The sequence below is a fragment of the Tamandua tetradactyla genome, chromosome 2 (assembly GCF_023851605.1).
Source record: "Tamandua tetradactyla isolate mTamTet1 chromosome 2, mTamTet1.pri, whole genome shotgun sequence".
In the NCBI taxonomy this organism is placed as follows: Eukaryota; Metazoa; Chordata; class Mammalia; order Pilosa; family Myrmecophagidae; genus Tamandua; species Tamandua tetradactyla.
In genome coordinates, this window is record NC_135328.1 from 154689654 (window position 1) to 154706805 (window position 17152).

Below are 17152 nucleotides of genomic sequence, written 5' to 3' on the forward strand. Positions count from 1 at the left end.
CAAAATGTTTCCAGTGGTAAGCTTTTGCACAGCTTGCAGCCTGTGCTGGTCTGAAGGAGTATTGGTTGAATAAACCTGCCCAGAGCATGGCTGGGTCTCCCTCTCCCTTGGAGAGTGAGCTGACTGCAGCAGATAGTCATAGTAGCATATAGTGATGAAAGTGGCCCATCGACAGCGCTTGATTTACCAAAGTCTGCACGGGAAAATTACTAACCGTGGTATATTCTTATTTGGGTTATATATGTAGCCCACTCAGAAACTTTTCTGATTTTTATTCACAGAAATCAGATTCCAAATGGTTGGAAAATATATTTAGCTCTGTGGTCCTGGAGTTGTTATTTAGTTTGATTTAATGTTGATACATTATTCTCTGGGAGTAAATTATTTGCCCAGATGAGGTGAATAAATTCTGCCAAGACTTACATCTTATTCTGGTTTCACATTAAGTCCTTAATTTGCAGCCCTGGTTCCATTGGCAGTCACATTAAGCCCTAGAAGAAATGTGGGTATTCAGTTCCCCTCTTTCCACTGTTATTCAGTGGACTTAAGCATATCATCTAACAGTCCTCAGGAAAGGGTAGGGTGCAGAAGTGACCTGAAGGAGAAGCCTACCCTAGGGAGCCCTTGATCATCTAAGATTTTTGGAGAGTTGTCCTGGTTTTAACAGTTTTAATTTAACCACTATCAAATTATTTTACTTCATCCACTTTCCCTGTCTCACTATTGCCATCTTCACAAATCCTCAAAGTCCTGGGATTTTTTGTGTGTGTGTGTGTGGTGTTTTTCCCGTGCACATGAAATGCAAACATGAAATGAAGAGGAAAATACAATCCTTCCTTGGAAAAAGTCCAGCCACCACTTTTCTCCCCTTGCATTCCCAACCATTTGACGAGTTCTAGCATGGGGTGGATGTTACTGAGATAGGGACACCCTTACTCCCATTGCATCACCAGCGCCGCTGAAATGCCTGGCATTATAAAACTCAATGTTTATTGAACTGATGTGAAGCTGTGTTTAAGAACATCAATTCATTTGGTGTCTTTGTCGTCTCCCCCCTCCCCCCATCAGGAGGACTGGAATGAAATTGATCCAATTAAAAAGAAAGACCTTCATCACAGCCATGGGGAAGATAAAGCACAAAGCATGGAGATCCTGCCTCCAGGTATTGCAGAAATACTCGCCGTGCTGGGAAGGGCCCAGCCTTGGAGTGGACGGGTCGGTGATGGTTGGGAAGTCTTCCTGTTCTGCCCATGTAATTGTGAGTGCTGGGCTTCGGAGCAGGCAGCCTGGGGGGTAAGGGAGAACGGATTTCATAGGCAGTGATAACAGAAAACCTTTTCATGCAGTTTAGGATCTCACAGCTTTGTCCAGTGATTCATGAATTGGGCAGCATCCCATTCGGGACGCAGGAGGGAACTTCACAGAATTCACAGGGAAAGGGGCAGCTCCTGTAGGACAAACATAGAATCAAGTGAAATGTTCTGATTGGCTGATGTTTCCATTTTACAAAGAGTGGGGGCATTACAAAGTGGGGAGCAGATGTACATTGATCTGTAGGGTATGTTTGTCCATGCAGAATGCTTGTCCATTCTGATAAGGTATCCCAGTAGAGCTAGCTTATCACCAGGTATTGCTTATCAGTCACCCTGTAGGGTGTGTTCTGTTTTCTTGGGAAAAATCCCTGTAGGTCAGTTGGCCTCGCTCCAAAAGAAGAGGCCATTTTATTTTACTTTACAGCAGGCTGAGCCATCACCCTAGCGCAGTGCTTTTCTGACTTGAGTCAGGTTCATTAATGGGTGATGAAATTAGTTTTGTTGGGGTGACCTAAACTTTTGAAAGAAATAATGGAATAGAATAGGAAATGCAGGATACTATGTACTGGTTCATGACATTTTTGTTTTGATGGTGCAAAAGTGCTTGTATATTTATTTCTGACTCACGATGTGTTTCTTACTGTGATTTGACAAGCATTGCCCCAAAGAGAATAGGCACTCCCTTTGCCTGCACCCTCCCGGGGCCCCCACTCCATTAGACATGGGGTGTCTGTCTCTTTCAGGGCCTCTGTGTGTACATGTGTGTACAGAGTAGACATATGTAATAGATCACTTCTTCCCTAACTGAGTAGGTCAGGAAGCCCTGATAGGTCTTTCATATGTAAAATACGTGTTACCCACACAATGGGGAGTATCTGAATATAATAGTTAGCTAATAAATATTTCTTTATTACAATAATAGGTAACTAGGATATTCTTCTATTGTGTAGATTAATGAAGGATTTCTTATAGAATGTATTCTATTTAAAAACAAAACTAATAAACCCAGGATTTTATTGGGGCTTTCAGGCATATATACAGATAGAGGGAGAAACCACCTACAGGGTTTAGACTAGATTATGTCATTGAGTCACACACTATATAAAATCCATTCCCTGGGCGTGTTGACCCTAGCTTCCACGTTCTTAACTATTGTTTTCTTATCTTCAAAGAGATAGAATAGTAGTGATTTTCCTCTTTCTTGAATTATTAATAATAACTCTTGATGAATTAACTATGTCATTTTATTTTGCCAATGGGCTTTTTCTTCCCTTTTTTTTTTTGTTGTTGTTGAAACTATTTTATCTTACAAACCAGCACACACATGGCTTTTTCCTTTCCAAATTGTTTTGTTATGATTAAAAATATATGTGGTTTCCCCAAGCATGATGGACATCACTAGAATTTTATGGCCTGCAAGGAACCTCTGGTCACTGCAATTTTCACTTATGTAAGTGGGTTCTTCACGAAGCTCAGTGGCTCGTTTCTGTGTGTTGGATAAATCTGTTAGTTGTAGGCAGATAGATAGGAGGCCATGGCCCTAAGCTGTAAATAGGAGCCTGCTATCTTTCTGCATGGCCAATAAAATCCAGTGACAGCCAAAGGAGCATATTTTTTCAGTTTGGAGTCAGATTGCCCATGAACTATAGAATAGCTTCCACCAAAGTTTGATGGACACTTAAGACCAAAGAATACAACAGGCCATTCCATATAGCAAATAGTAACAGTTTGTTAGGGAACTTACAGACCAGGAAGCTGGTTCTGGGGGGCCACAGAGTAGCATTCTGTGGGGGAAATTTATATCTGGTGAGGACAAGGAAGGCACAGAACCAAGTTGAGATTTGCAAGATCATAAACATGTTTCTTTGAAGTTGCTGATATGTAGCCAGACTGGTTCAAGTACAGATAGCTATCTTGCTTTAGAAATGTGCATGTGTGCTTTAAGGTGCACCTATGGGGTTGGGGCTGGGGGTTGTCTTATCTAGAAATTTATGGTTTCTCTGGCTGAAGGCCTCACAGAAATCTAAGATATCAGTAATGCATCTGGGCAATGGCCTCCCACTTCTTTACCCCATACGCTGTGAACAAAAGTATATTGAGCATAGATCATTCTCCCTTCCCATATATGTACTAAAATACTCACTTAAAAATTGTGTGCATATCACCATCTGTAATGATCTAAGGAAATTATATTTGGTGCCTCATCATCCTGCCCAACCTAGTTATAAGTTTCCCTTTTAAGTGACCCCCCCAGTTAGCCCTACCCGGGCATAACTGCGATTAGCAAGGTCTGCACCTCTGTATGGTTTGAGAAGATAAAGGCCATCCCTAGCTTCTCCAAAAGCCATCCCCTTGTCACTTCGTCTCCCAAATGGCCCCTGTCTCTTCTTCAAACAGCCCCCTGCCACATTTATGCTTTCGTGCCTCATGATTTACTAGCAAGGCAGGTACTTGTGGCTTGGATGCTGGAAGGCTGCTCTAGCTTCTCAAACTGGCTCTTGCCACTTCTGCTTTCCATGTCCTATCGATTGAAACCTCCCACTCCCAGTGTCCATGGGAAAATCCTACCCCTCCCCTCTGGTCACACTGAAGGTGAGGAATGGTGACACGTGTGTGCTCCTCTTCCCCTTCCTTCAGGGATTGAACACCACACTAATCCGCTGGTACATTCCAAAGCAATTTAAAGACAAGAACTTGTAAAGAATGAGGAAAAAATACTTGAAAAAAGAGTCTATTGCCTTCCTGTACCCCAGAAGGTTGCCCCACTTTGGAGAGCAGTCCTCCTGGGGCTAATATGAACGCAAAAGCCCAGGTTATGACTTTTGACTCACCTTTCTTGTCCCACCTACATTTGGGTGGAATCTGGAGTCACCATAATGCACATCACTAAACTGGCTGTCCCAACTGGGGCTCATGAGGACTGGAGTCACTGCCTTTGTTTGGCTGACCTGGCTCAAGTCCTCCCGCTGTGGGCTTCAGTCCTCCATGTCCAGTACTAAGTGAATGGGGCTGGACGAGCACAGGAACCTGCCCCTTCCAGAGGCACAGAGCAGGTTCTAAACTTGCCAGAGTACAGCTTAGAAGCACTTGGTGAGGAGGGCGCAGGATCAAGGCTGCAGAGTGAATGCCAGCAAAAGAGATTAACAGCCCTGATCTGCTGTACCTGGGCTGGGTTTCATTTTGCCTTATAAAGATGTGTGTTTTCCTCACCACATTCTTCAGTCAAAACCCAGTGCAGCCCCCAAAAGAGCCTCTTTTGTTGCTCAGATGTGGCCTCTCTCTCCAGCCAACACACAAGCAAACTCACCGCCTTCCCCTTGTCTAAATGGGACATGACTCCCAGGGGTGTGGACCTTCCTGGCAACGTGGGACAGAAATCCTAGAATGAGCTGAGACTCAGCATCAAGGGATTGAGAAAACCTTCTTGACCAAAAGGGGGAAGAGTGCAATGAAACCGAGTGTCAATGGCTGAGAGATTCCAGACAGAGTTGAGAGGTTATCCTGGAAGTTATTCTTACGCATTAAGTAGATATCACCTTGTTATTCAAGATATAATGGAGAGGCTGGAGGGAACTGCCTGAAAATATAGAGCTGTGTTCCAGTAGCCATGTTTCTTGATGATGATTGTATAATGATACAGCTTTCACGATGTGACTGTGTGATTGTAAAAACCTTGTATCTGATGCTCCTTTTATCTACCTTGTCAACAGAGGAGTAGAACATATGGAATAAAAATAAATAATAGGGGAACAAATGTTAAAATAAATTCAGTTCGAAATGCTAGTGATCAATGAAAAGGAGGGGTAAGGGGTATGGTATGTATAATTTTTTTCCTGCTTTTGTTTTATTTCTTTTTCTGTTGTCTTTTTATTTCTTTTTCTGAATTGATACAAATGTTCTAAGGAAATGATCATGATGATGAATATGCAATTATGTGATGATATTGTGAATTACTGATTATTTATGTAGAATGGAATGATTATATGTTAGGAATGTTTGTGTTTCTTTGTTGTCATATATTTTTTTTTAATTTAAAATTAATAATAATTTAAAAAAACCAGTGCAGAATGGAAGTCTCCAGAATCAGGGTGAAAGGTATGACCAGGATCACTTTGCAGTTCCATTGCTTTGGGTCCCATCTCCGTCAGGAGAGACCTGTGATTTCCTTTTGCCTTCACTCAGCTCATGCTGGCCACCAGTTCTTCTTTCTAAGCTCCCTAATTCAGGGTCATTTAGTGAATCCTGTATTTCCCTTCCCTTTTTGTGCTTCATCTGTGTTCCTAGGGGCTTAGAAGTCAAATAGTCCTCAGCAAATTGGCTAGAGAAAGGAAGGAGCAGTTGGTTTCCTTTCCTATGAGGGGTATTTTTTCTAGTTCTGGACTGCAGCCAGTGCCATGCAGGGAAGGTGGTATCCATCCTTTCAAGGATGGGGAATCCTGCTAACCCTCTCAGGGCCCCCCAGGAGCCCACGGGTTTCAGCAGCCATCAAGTCAGAATTTGTAAGTTGGACTTATTCTTCTAGGACCATTGCTTTCTAGAAATTCAGGAGGAGCTACAAGATTCTTGAGCTCTTGGACTATGCTAGGATAGTATACTCCACATCCTCTTTCTTGATTCCTTATCACATGGGAAATACTGGTAGTTTTAGGCACTAGCATGTGAGAGGTCTTGTTGAGAAGCACGTGGCTGTCCGGTGAGGGTGATGGCCTGGGAGTCAGTCACAAATCCAGGGCTCTAGTCTTAGTCCTGCCACCAGTTCTTTGGCCAAAGAAAAGTCAGGAAATATTTGGTTTCATTTTCCTTATCTGTAACTCTGAGATTCTTTGTTTCCTTCGTTCTGACACTACACATCTTTCCACATCCCTATAATCTCTCTTCACAGATTAGGATCACCAAGTTTATTATCCTTTAAATGTGGTAAGAAGTTACACCATCGTGATGCTAAATTTCAGGTCAAAAGTGGAATAGTGTTTGCCATAAATTTCATGACCCTTTTGGGATGGTTAGGTTCAGGGGTCAGTGTGGTCAGGTGATGGTGCAAGCACTGGCCTAACCATTACTGCAAAGGTATTTTGTGGCTGGTTGATAAACCAGAAGGATGGTTTATTAAATCATCAGTCAGTTGATTGCATCTGTGACTAATTATATCTACAATCAACCAAGTGTGTATTCCGCAAATGAGAGAATCCAATCAGTTGAATTTGATCCAATTAGTTGAACTCTTTTAAGGGAGATTTCTTCTTTATTCTTCTGCCAGCCAGCCTCTCCTGTGGTTTATCGAGACCCTTCATCAGAGTTGCTAATCTCATGTCCTGTGCTGCAGATTTTGGACTCTTATACCCCACAGTTGCATGAGACACTTTTATAAATTTCAGATTTGCAGATATCTCCTGTTGGTTCTGTTTCTCTTGAGAACCCTGACTAATACAGCTTGGTACTGGGGATGGTTCTTGAGAAGCAGAATCCTAAAAATGGATTTTTGCAATTGGCTTTCTACTCTGATTAGAGTCAAAGGCACTCTATTTTAGAAAAATCTAATTGAAAAATAGCGATAATAATCTAATTTCTCTAATGAGAAATAGACTCTATTTCGAATAATCAAGATGGCACTGACAGTCCATGGTGTGAGTTGGCAGTAGAGATATGCAAAATACCACCATTTGATTCTGCTAGTTGTACATTTATATGAGGCAGGTCTCTGGGTGAGTGTTTTTGTTGTTGTTGTTGTTTTTTATGAAACGTATCCACATATAAACACAAACATTTGTACTATACGATCATTCCATTCTTGTTATATAATCAATAACTCACAATATCATCACATAGTTGTATATTCATCATCATTTCTTAGAATATTTGCATCAATTCAGAAAAAGAAATAAAAAGAAAACAAAAAAATTCATACATAACATATCCCTTACCTCTCCCTTTCATTGATCACTGGCATTTCAATGTACTAAATTTATTTTAACATTTGTTCCCCCTATTATTTATTTATTTTTAATCCATATTTTTACTCATCTGTCAATAAGGTAAATAAAAGGAGCATCAGACACAAGGTTTTCACAATCACACAGTCACATTGCAAGAGCTATATCATTATACAATCATCTTCAAGAAACATGCCTACTGGAACACAGCTCTACATTTTCAGGCAGTTCCCTCCAGCCTCTCCACTACACCTTAACTGAAAAGGTGATACCTGTTTAATGCGTAAGAATAACCTCCAGGATAACCTCTTGACTCTGTTTGGAATCTCTCAGCCAAAGACACTTTATTTGTCTCATTTCTCTCTTCCCCCTTTTGGTCGAAGAGATTTTCTCAATTCCTTGATGCTGAGTCCCAACTCATTCTAGGATTTCTGTCCCATATTGCCAGGAAGGTCCACACCCCTGGGAGTCATGTCCCATGTAGAGAGGGGGAAGGCAGTGAGTTTGCTTGTCATTTTGGCTGAAAGAGCGATAGGCCACATCTGAGCAACAAAAGAGGTTCTCTGGAGATGACTCGTAGGCCTCATTTTAAGTAGTCTTAGCCTATCCCAAACCCCAAAATTGGGGGCACTGCCTATTGCTTTAGTTGTCCCCACTGCTTGTGAGAATATCAAGCATTCTCCACTTGGGAAAGTTGAATTTTCCCCCTTTCTGGGTGAGAGTATTTTTGAAACCTTAAAGGAGTTTTGTGGCATTGAGAGGTATAATGATGGTATAATGAGGGGTATAATTGAGAGTATTTTTGAAACCTTAAAGGAGTTTTGTGGCATTGAGAGTTGTTAGATACTCTGGATACAGTTATAAAGGAAAGGGATGAGCTGAAGTCTTCAAATTTGCAACTTAAACACTGTATGAAAGATGTAAGATTTCTATGTGTACCCTGAAATAAAATCTTACTTCCTGTGGTCACAGATTTGAGATCTCCGAAAACCAGACCCACAGCCTCTTTGTGCAAGTAGCAGATTTACAACGTAAGCTGTATTTTCAACCATGTAGGGCATCTGCTGTTAAATAAGGGCTTTGACTGGAAAAGAATGAGATCCTGAACTTGGGATTGGGACATGTGGGTTGATCCTGATGGCAGTGGGGACATGGAAACCCCGCATTCTGCTGAGTCTTTCCTAAATAGACCTGTAATGGTCTGTCCTGAGGAAACAGCTGCCCCGCTTCCAGCCTGCCTTGAGGAAACAGACTCCTGGCCTCCAGTCCATCCTGAAGAGTCTGCCATCCAACCTCCACCTAAAGAGATTAACCCTTCAGTGCCTGCTAAGCCTGTAACCACCTCCCCTGGGGAAACAGCCTTCATTCCTCTGTCTGGAGCAATTAATCTTGCTTCACCAGGTAGAACTGCAATGCCTTATTAGAAGATACTTCTAATTCTTTTCATGACCCATCCCCACCACCCTTCTTTTCTTCAAGACCTATCACTAGACTAAATTCCTAATGGGCCCCAAAAGGTGAGGTACAAAGTGTGACCCATGAGGAGGTACACTATATTCCAAAAGAACTACATGAGTTTTCCAATCTATATAGACAGAAATTGTGGGAATGTATATTAGGGGAATGGGGTAATGGAAGGAATATAAAGTTGGATCAAGCTGAATTTATTGATATGGGTCCACTAAGTGATATTCTGCATTCAGTGTAGTAGCTTGAGGGGTTAGAAAGGGCATGTGATAGTTAGGTTCAGGTGTCAACTTGGCCAACGTGATGGTGCCTAGCTCTGTTGCTGTGGACTTAATCATCAGCATATGAAATTTGTCTGTGGCTGATTATCTCTGCAATTGGCTGAGGGAAGTGCCTTCCACAAGAGTGACATTTAATTTAATTAGCTGGAGGCCTAAAAGAGAAAGGTCAAAAGGGAGCTCAGCACAGCAGAGCCCAAGCAGCTCAGCATACCTCATCTCCACTCTTGGAGCTCAGACCCAGATGCTTGGAGATGCTGAAAGGAATCACCCTGGGGAAAGTTGTTTGAACCAAGAAGCTCAGAGAGAAGTCCAGCAGATGTCCACCATGTGCCTTCCCATGTGACAGAGAAGGCCAGATGAAAGTTAGCTGCCTTTCCTCTGAAGAGCTATACATTTGTAACTAAATGAATTCCCTTATTAAAAGCTGATACATTTCTGGTGTGTTGCATTCTGGAAGTTTTAGCAAATTAAAACAGGACACTAACTCTTAGTTAGTTAATTAGCTAAACATGGTTAGCTAAAACATGGATCAAAAGGTAACATTACCTGAGGTCAAAATGCCAGTACTGCCCTGGTGTAATGTAGATGAAGGGATCCAAAGGCCTAGAGAGATTGGAATGTTAGAATGGATTTATCATGGAAGACCTCCTCACACACTCTAGGAGTGTCCAAAGGACACATCTTTTACCATGACTTTGAGGGATAAATTTGTGAGACTAGCTCCATCATCCCTGAAGAGCTCTGTAGTTTCCCTTCTCTGTAGATCAGTATATTAGCTAGGGTTCTCTAGAAACAGAATCAGCAAAAGATATCCATAGACAGAAAATTCATAAACATGCCTCATGTAACCTTGGGAATGTAGAGTCCAAGGTCTTGTAGAGCAGGCCACAAGCTGGTAGCTCTGATGAAGTTCTTCCACCAATTCTTAAGAGAAGCTGGCTGGACAATCATAGGAATGGAAGAGTCCAAAATCTGTAGGGCAGGCTGTGATACTGGTGACTCCAATGAAGGGTCTGGACAAACTCCACAGGAGAGGCTCATCGTCTGAAAAAGGAAGAGTGACTGTCTTTTCTGAATCCTCCTTAAAAGCCTTTCAGTGATTAGATTCAGCGTAACTCATTGCAGAAGACACACCCCTTAGCTGATTACAAATGCAATCAGCTATGGATTCAGTCTAACGTAATCATGATTTAAGTCCCTGCAATAATGTCCTCGTAGCAACAGACAGGCCAGCACTTACCCTAGCAGACGACCAGGCACTACCACCTGGAACCTGACCAGGACAGATATTACTGTGGGAACTGCTGCTGCTGAGCTGAAATCCTTAAGCACAATGGGGATGTTATGATTCCGAGTTTGCAGAAGCCAGGTGGCAGCACATAATCGCCAAAGACAAGGTGGATGTGACTATCATAATGGGCAGCAGACTTAAAGCAGGAGTAAAAATAATCGGACTCACAGAGACTTGTGGCATTGGCTAGTAGATCTTGGGGGTACCTAGAAGTAAAATACATAGGTAATCTACTAAATTCTTGTTTGAGCTGTATAAGCAGAAGGGATTTAGGTCTAGTGAACAGAAGTCTAACTTCAGTTACAAAAATTCAGTGACAGCCCCTTAATCAATTCCCAACCTTGAGACAGTTTACAGATCCAAAGCCCCTTGAATGAGGGGAGAGCTGGGTATCCTTAGGAAAGGACCCTTTTACTTGGCCAAAAATTTACACTGTTAGCCTTCCTCACAACCCTCCCCAAGGAGACCTTATCAGTGTATTGGGGGAAAGGATATGATCAGATATTTTGTGGATTAAAAGACATTGGCTCAGAACTGACATTAATTCCAGGATGTCCAAAACATCACCCTGGTCCATCAGTCGGAATGGGGGTTTATGGAGGTCAAGTGATCAATGGAGTTTTAGCTCAGGTCCATCTTACAGTGGGTCCCTGGACCCATTCTGTGGTTATTTCCATAGTTCTGGAATGCGTAATTGGAATAGACTTACTCAGCAACTGGCAGAATCCCCACTTTGATTCCCTGACTTGTGGAGTGAGGGCTATTATGGTAGGAAAGACCAAGTAGAAGCCACTGGCGCTGCCCCTACCTTACAAAATAATAAATCAAAGCAATACCGGATTCCTGGAGGGATTGCAGAGATTAGTGCCACTCTAAAGGAGTTGAAGTATGCAGGGGTGGTAATTCCCACAACATCCCTATTCAACTCTCCTATTTGGCCTGTGCAGAAAACAGATGGGTCTTGGAGAATGACAGTGAATGATTGTAAACTTAACTCCAATTACAGCAACTATTCCAGATGTGGTATCATGCTTGAGCAAATCAGCATGTTCCCTGGTATCTGGTACACAGCTATTGATCTGAAAAACGGCTTTTTCTCAATAGCTGTCAGTAAAGACCATCAGAAACAATTTTCTTTCAGCTGGCAAGGCCAGCAGTATACTATCACTGTCCTGCCTCAAGGGATCTATCAGTTCTCCAGCCCCATGTCATAATCCTGTCCTCAGGGACTTTGATCATTTCTCCCTCCCATAAGATACCGCACTGGTCCATTTTATTGCTGATGTCATGTTGATTGAACCTAGTGAGCCAGAAGTAGCAACTGCTCTAGATTGATTGGTAAGATATTTGCGTGTCAGGGGATCAGAGATAAATTCAACAGAAATGCAGGGGCCTTCTACCTCAGTGAAATTTCTAGGTGTTCAGTGGTATATGGGACATGTCGTGACATCCTTTCTAAGGTGAAGAGTAAGCTGTTGCATCTGGCCCCTCCTACCAAAAAAGAGGCAGAATGCCTAGTTGGCCTCTTTGGATTTTGGAGACAACATATTCCTTATTTGGGTGTGCTACTCCAGCCCATTTACTGGATGACCAGAAGAGCTGCTAATTTTGAGCGGGGATCAGAACAGGAAGAGGCCCTGCAATAGGTTCAGACTGCCGTGCAAGCTGCTCTGCTACTTGCATCATCTGATCCAGCAGATCCAGTGGTGCTTTAAGTGTCAGTGGCAAATGGAGATGCTATCTGGTGCCTTTGGGAGGCCCCCATAGGGGAAACAGAATGCAAGCCATTAGGATTTTGGAGCAAAGCCTTACCATCCTCTGCAGATAACTACTCTCCTTTTGAGAAACAGCTTTTTGGCCTGCTTCCGGGCTTTAGTAGAAATTGAACGCTTAACCATGGGCCACTAAGTTACCATGAGACCTGAGTTGCCTATCATGAGTTAGTTGTTGTCTGACCCACCAACCATGAAGTTGGGCATGCAGAACAGCACTCCATTATAAAATGGAAGTGGTATATAGGACTTAAGCATGTTCTGAAGGCAAAAGTTACATGAGGAAGTGGCCCAAATACCCAGAGCCCCCACTCCTGCTACATTACCTTCTCTTTCCCAGCACGGAGCTATGACCTTGTAGTCAGTTGACTAAGGAAGAGAAAACTTAGGCCTGATTTACAGATGGTCTGCACAATATGCTGGTACCACCTAAGAGTGAACAGCTGCAGCACTACAACCCCTTTCTGTGATGTCCCTGAAAGACAGTGGTAAGGGAAAATCCCCAAAGTTACCAGTGGGTGGAACTTTGAGCAGTACACCTGGTTGTTCATTTTGCTTGGAAGAACTGGCCAGAGGTGCGTTTGTATACTGACTCATGGGCTGTTGCTGATGGTTTGGCTGGGTGATCAGGGACTTGGAAGGTGCCTGATTGGAAAATTGGCAACAAAGCGGTCTGGGGAAAAAGTATGTGGATAAACCTTTCAGGTGGACAAAAAACATGAAGGTGTTTGTTTCCTACGTGAATGAATGCTCACCAGAGGGTGACTTCAGCCCAGGAAGGTTTTTTTTTGTTGTTGTTGTTGTTTTTTACATGGGCAGGCACCGGGAATCGAACCCGGGTCCTCAGGCATGGCAGGCAAGCATTCTTGCCTGCTGAGCCACCGTGACCCGCCCAGCCCAGGAAGGTTTTAATAATCAAGTGGATAGGGTGACCCGTTCTGTGAATATAAGTCATCCTCTTTCCACGGCCACTCCTGCCATTGCCCACTGGCTCACTAACAAAGTGGGCATGGTGGTAGGAATGGAGGTTATGCATGGGCTCAGCAACATGGACTTCCACTCACCAAGGCCAACCTGGCTACAGTGCCTGCTGAGTGCCCAGTTTGCCAGCAGCAGAAACCACTTAGTCCCCACTGTGGCAACATTCCCCAAGGTGATCAGCTGGCTATATGGTGGCAGGTTGATTACACTAGACCACTTCAGTCATGGAAGGGGCAGCAATTTGTTCTAACTGGAATAGACACTCCAGATATAGGTTTGCCTTCCCTGCATATAGTGCTTCTGCCAAAACTTCCATCCGTGGACTTAGGGAATGCCTTATCTACCATTATGGTATTCCACCAAGCATTGCTCCTGGTCAAGGAACCGCTTCACAGCAGATGTAGTGTGGGAATGGGCATATGCTCCTGAAATTCTCTGCTCTTACCACGTTCCCCATCATCCATAGACAGCTGGGTTGATAGAATCGTGGAATGGCCTTTGAAGACCCAGTTGCAGTGCCAACTAGGTGGCAATACCTTGCATGGGTGGCACAGTGTTCTCCAGAAGACTGTGTATGTTCTGAATCAGCATCCGCTCTGTGGTACTGTTTCTCCCATAACCAGGATTCACAAGTCCAGGAATCATGGGGTAGAAATGGGAGTGGCAGCACTCACTATTACCCCTAGTGATCTGCTAGTGAAATTTTTGCTTCCTGTCCCTGAAATCTTTAGCTGTGCTGGTCTACATGTTTTAGTTCCAAAAGAAGGAGTGTTCCTACTAGGAGACACAACAATGATTCCATTCAACTGGAAGTTAAGACTGCCACCTGGCCACTTTGGGTTTCTCATGGCTCTGAATCAACAGGCAGGGAATGGGATTACTGTATTGGCTGGTGTGATTGATCCTGACTATCAAGGGGAACTATGACTGCAACTACTCAATGGCGGTAAAGAAGAGTTTTCCTGGAATACAAGAGGTCTTCTAGGATGTTTCTTAGTACTACTATGCCCTGTGATTAAAGTTAATGGAAAACTGCAACAACCCAGTCCAGCCAAGCAGGACTATGAATGGCCCAGAAACTTCAGAAATGAAGTTTGGGTCACTCCACCAGGCCAGCTGAAGTGCTGCTTGTTGTGGGTAATGGTAACGTAGAATAGGTAGTGGAAGAAGGTAGTGATAAATATGAACTATAACCACGTGACTAGTTGCAGAAACAAGGACTGTGATGGTATGAATGTTTACTCCTTGATTTGTTATGAGTATGTTTGTATCTGTACATAAAACAAATATCTTGTTTTCTTCTTATCATATGACATAAGTTATATTGTTCATGTTATCGTATTTAAATTATACAATGTCAAGTTTAAGAGTGAATGTTACGTAAGGGCTTACACCCTGTTCTGGAGAGATCTAGTCTGTTTCTGGTTGTATGCAGGATAGTTGAGTAGCATTAGGTGAAATATGTCTGTTACTGTATTCTATTCAAAGATTAAATATGATTTAAGGTAATATATATAGCTGCCAAGTTATATCTTGGCGCAGTATCATATCTACTGTGATGGTTAGGTTCAGGTGTCACCTTGGCCAGGTGATGGTGCCCAGTTGTCTGGTCAGGCAAGCACTTCGCCTTACTATTACTGCAAGGGTATTTTGTGGCTGGTTGATAAACCAAAAAGCTAGTTTATTAAATCATCAGTCAGTTGATTGCATCTGTGCCTCATGACAGCTATGATCAACCAAGTGTATATCTTCCACAAAGGAGAGAATCCAGTCAGTTAGATTTGATACAATCAGTTGAAGACTTTTAAGGGAGAAGAGAGAATCTCTTTTTCATTCATCACCCAGCCAGCCAGCCAGCCTCTCATGTGGAGTTTGTCAAGACCCTTCACTGGAGTTGTCAGCTTCACAGCCTGCTTACGGATTTTGGACTCTTGCATCCCCACAGTTGCTTGAGACACTTTCATTAATCTCATATTTATAGATAACTCCTGTTGGCTCTTTGGCTCTGTTTCTCTAGAGAGCCCTGATTCACAGACCTTGCTTCTCCTTAATCATGCTTTCCAATTGGAACCACTGAATTGTTTTTTATCGGTATTGGTTTTTACAGTGTTTATTTCAAATATAATATTTATTAATGAACTTTTTGGGTTTTGAAAATCTCTCTATGATGGACATGAATTTCGTCTCGTTTTTTCCATCCAGTGTAGAAAAAGCTCTTTGGATTTAAAAATAAATTTTTCCTAGTAAGTCTCTCTCCTGATTCCTGTCCTCTTCTCCTTTGCGTCTATAAATCTGACCATTGAGACTAGCTGGATGACTGATCGCTGGAAGAATCGATAGAGGCACCGTGTCCAGACAAGCATTGTCTCTGAGGATGGGCAGTTGATGGAGGTTCTTAGGGCGTTCTCACTCATCCTTTGGACTGTGTCATCTTTTAGAATAGATTTTTGTTTTTGACTTTAGGAAACCTTACTTAGTATTATTTTTTATGACAGTCATTAGTAACCTCATTTAAAGGGTTAGGAGAGGCACAGGTCTGGAGCAATCTCCTTCTAAATAGAAGGAAGAATCTTAAGATTTTGGATTTTCCATGAGGCCCTGCCCCATCTTTGCTGTGTCATCATTCCACTCCTGCTCACAAATGCTGTTACTTCATTATCTGGGACCATTTATTTCTCAAAACAGAGATTGCTTCTGTTCATGTAAAGATGAATGAAATGGGAGTGGTGAAATATTTAATAGAACTTAAATCCAGGGTGTGAATTACCTCCAACACTAATGGAAACATTTTAGTGTTTCTACTTTCCACCTGCCAGGAACAAAGAGGAGCCACTTGTATATTTATTCAGCATTGCTGCAAAGTCTGGAGACATTTTCCTCTGACCTTTTCTTCTTTTGAGAGCTTTATGATTTCTGGCATTGTGTGTTTGAATAGGCTGATTATTGATACAGGAGAGGTAAACAAAGCACTTTGAGCCCCTGCAGGTGCTCCACAGATTACCTGGGACCTGTGTGAGGGAACCCAGAGTCCCTGCTCCCTGACCTGGAAACCTAGACACTGAGAGCCCTGGAAGCTGGCTCAGTGGTGAAAGTGGCAGATGGTCTTCTGATTCTTAAATTCCTTTGGCGCTTCAGTTCCCTCCCACCAAGCCCAAAGCCAAAAGAAAAAATTCAATCACCTTTGAAGTTCTGTAGACTTTCCTGGAACTTGAACAGTCTCTTGTGCTGATCTAAAATGTAGAGTTTTCCCTGTTGGTAGCCCTAAGGAAACCATGTGCCTTGTGAAACGTGTCCCCTGGGTAGAATTGTTTGACAAACGAGGGAGGGGAAGCTAAGTCCGAGTGAGTTGAGTCCCCATGACTCTGGCCTGTGCCACTAAGGGAAATAGGGGGCTTTAATTATCCTGAGGGAAGCTTGTTTTTTTTTTTAAGCAAGCAGTGAATTGTAGAGAACTTAAGAAATTCAGATAAACAAAAGTAAAAGATCACATTCACACATAATTCCACCATCCCAAGATGACCCTGGTCACTAGAGCACTGTGTGTCCCTGGGCTCATCTGGACTTGTACCTAGCATGTGCTCACACACATCTGAGATGAGCTGGCATCGCCTGCGTCCTCTTCAGATGCTCTCAACTCCAAAATCTCACGAGGAAACCGAGCCCTGCACACAATGGAGAGTTAGCTCTGGGTTCTTGCTTCCTCCTGGGCCTTTTGGCCTCTATGTCTTCATGTCCTGAGTTTTGTTTCACAGGCAAAGTTCAGTCTTTTCATGAATTCCTTCAAAAATATCTACTGGGGACTGAGTTATGTTTTCACAAAGATGGGCTCAAATCCTAACCTCAAGTCCTGTGGGTGTGAACCCATTTGTACGTAAGGTCTCTGAACAAGTTATGAGTTAAGGTGAGTCAGAGTGCAGATGTGAACCTATTTGGCAGTAGGTCCTTTAATGATGTTTTTAGTGAAGACGAGGCCAGACTGGTTCAGGGTGGGCCTTAATCCAATGGCTGAAGTCCTTATAAGCAAAGGAAATTGGGCCTGGATATAGAAAAACCGAGGAGAAGCCGGAGGAGGAGAGAGGTGGCCATGTGATAGAGGCAGAGGTGCATCTACAAGCCA

General features: G+C 42.9%; 1 protein-coding gene across 7 annotated transcripts in view; it reads left to right on the forward strand.

Moving 5' to 3' along the window:
* GALNT2 (polypeptide N-acetylgalactosaminyltransferase 2) overlaps positions 1 to 17152 on the forward strand; it is a 234758-nt gene that overhangs the window by 116180 nt on the left and 101426 nt on the right. For all 7 annotated transcript variants that reach the window (XR_013170865.1, XR_013170866.1, XR_013170867.1 and 4 more), the window contains exon 2: positions 1069 to 1162. Coding sequence is in view for 1 of the 7 variants with exons in the window: in XM_077149416.1 (XP_077005531.1) it covers positions 1069 to 1162 (94 nt within the window). In the remaining 6 variants the exon portion in view is untranslated. The remainder of the gene's footprint in view (positions 1 to 1068; positions 1163 to 17152) is intronic.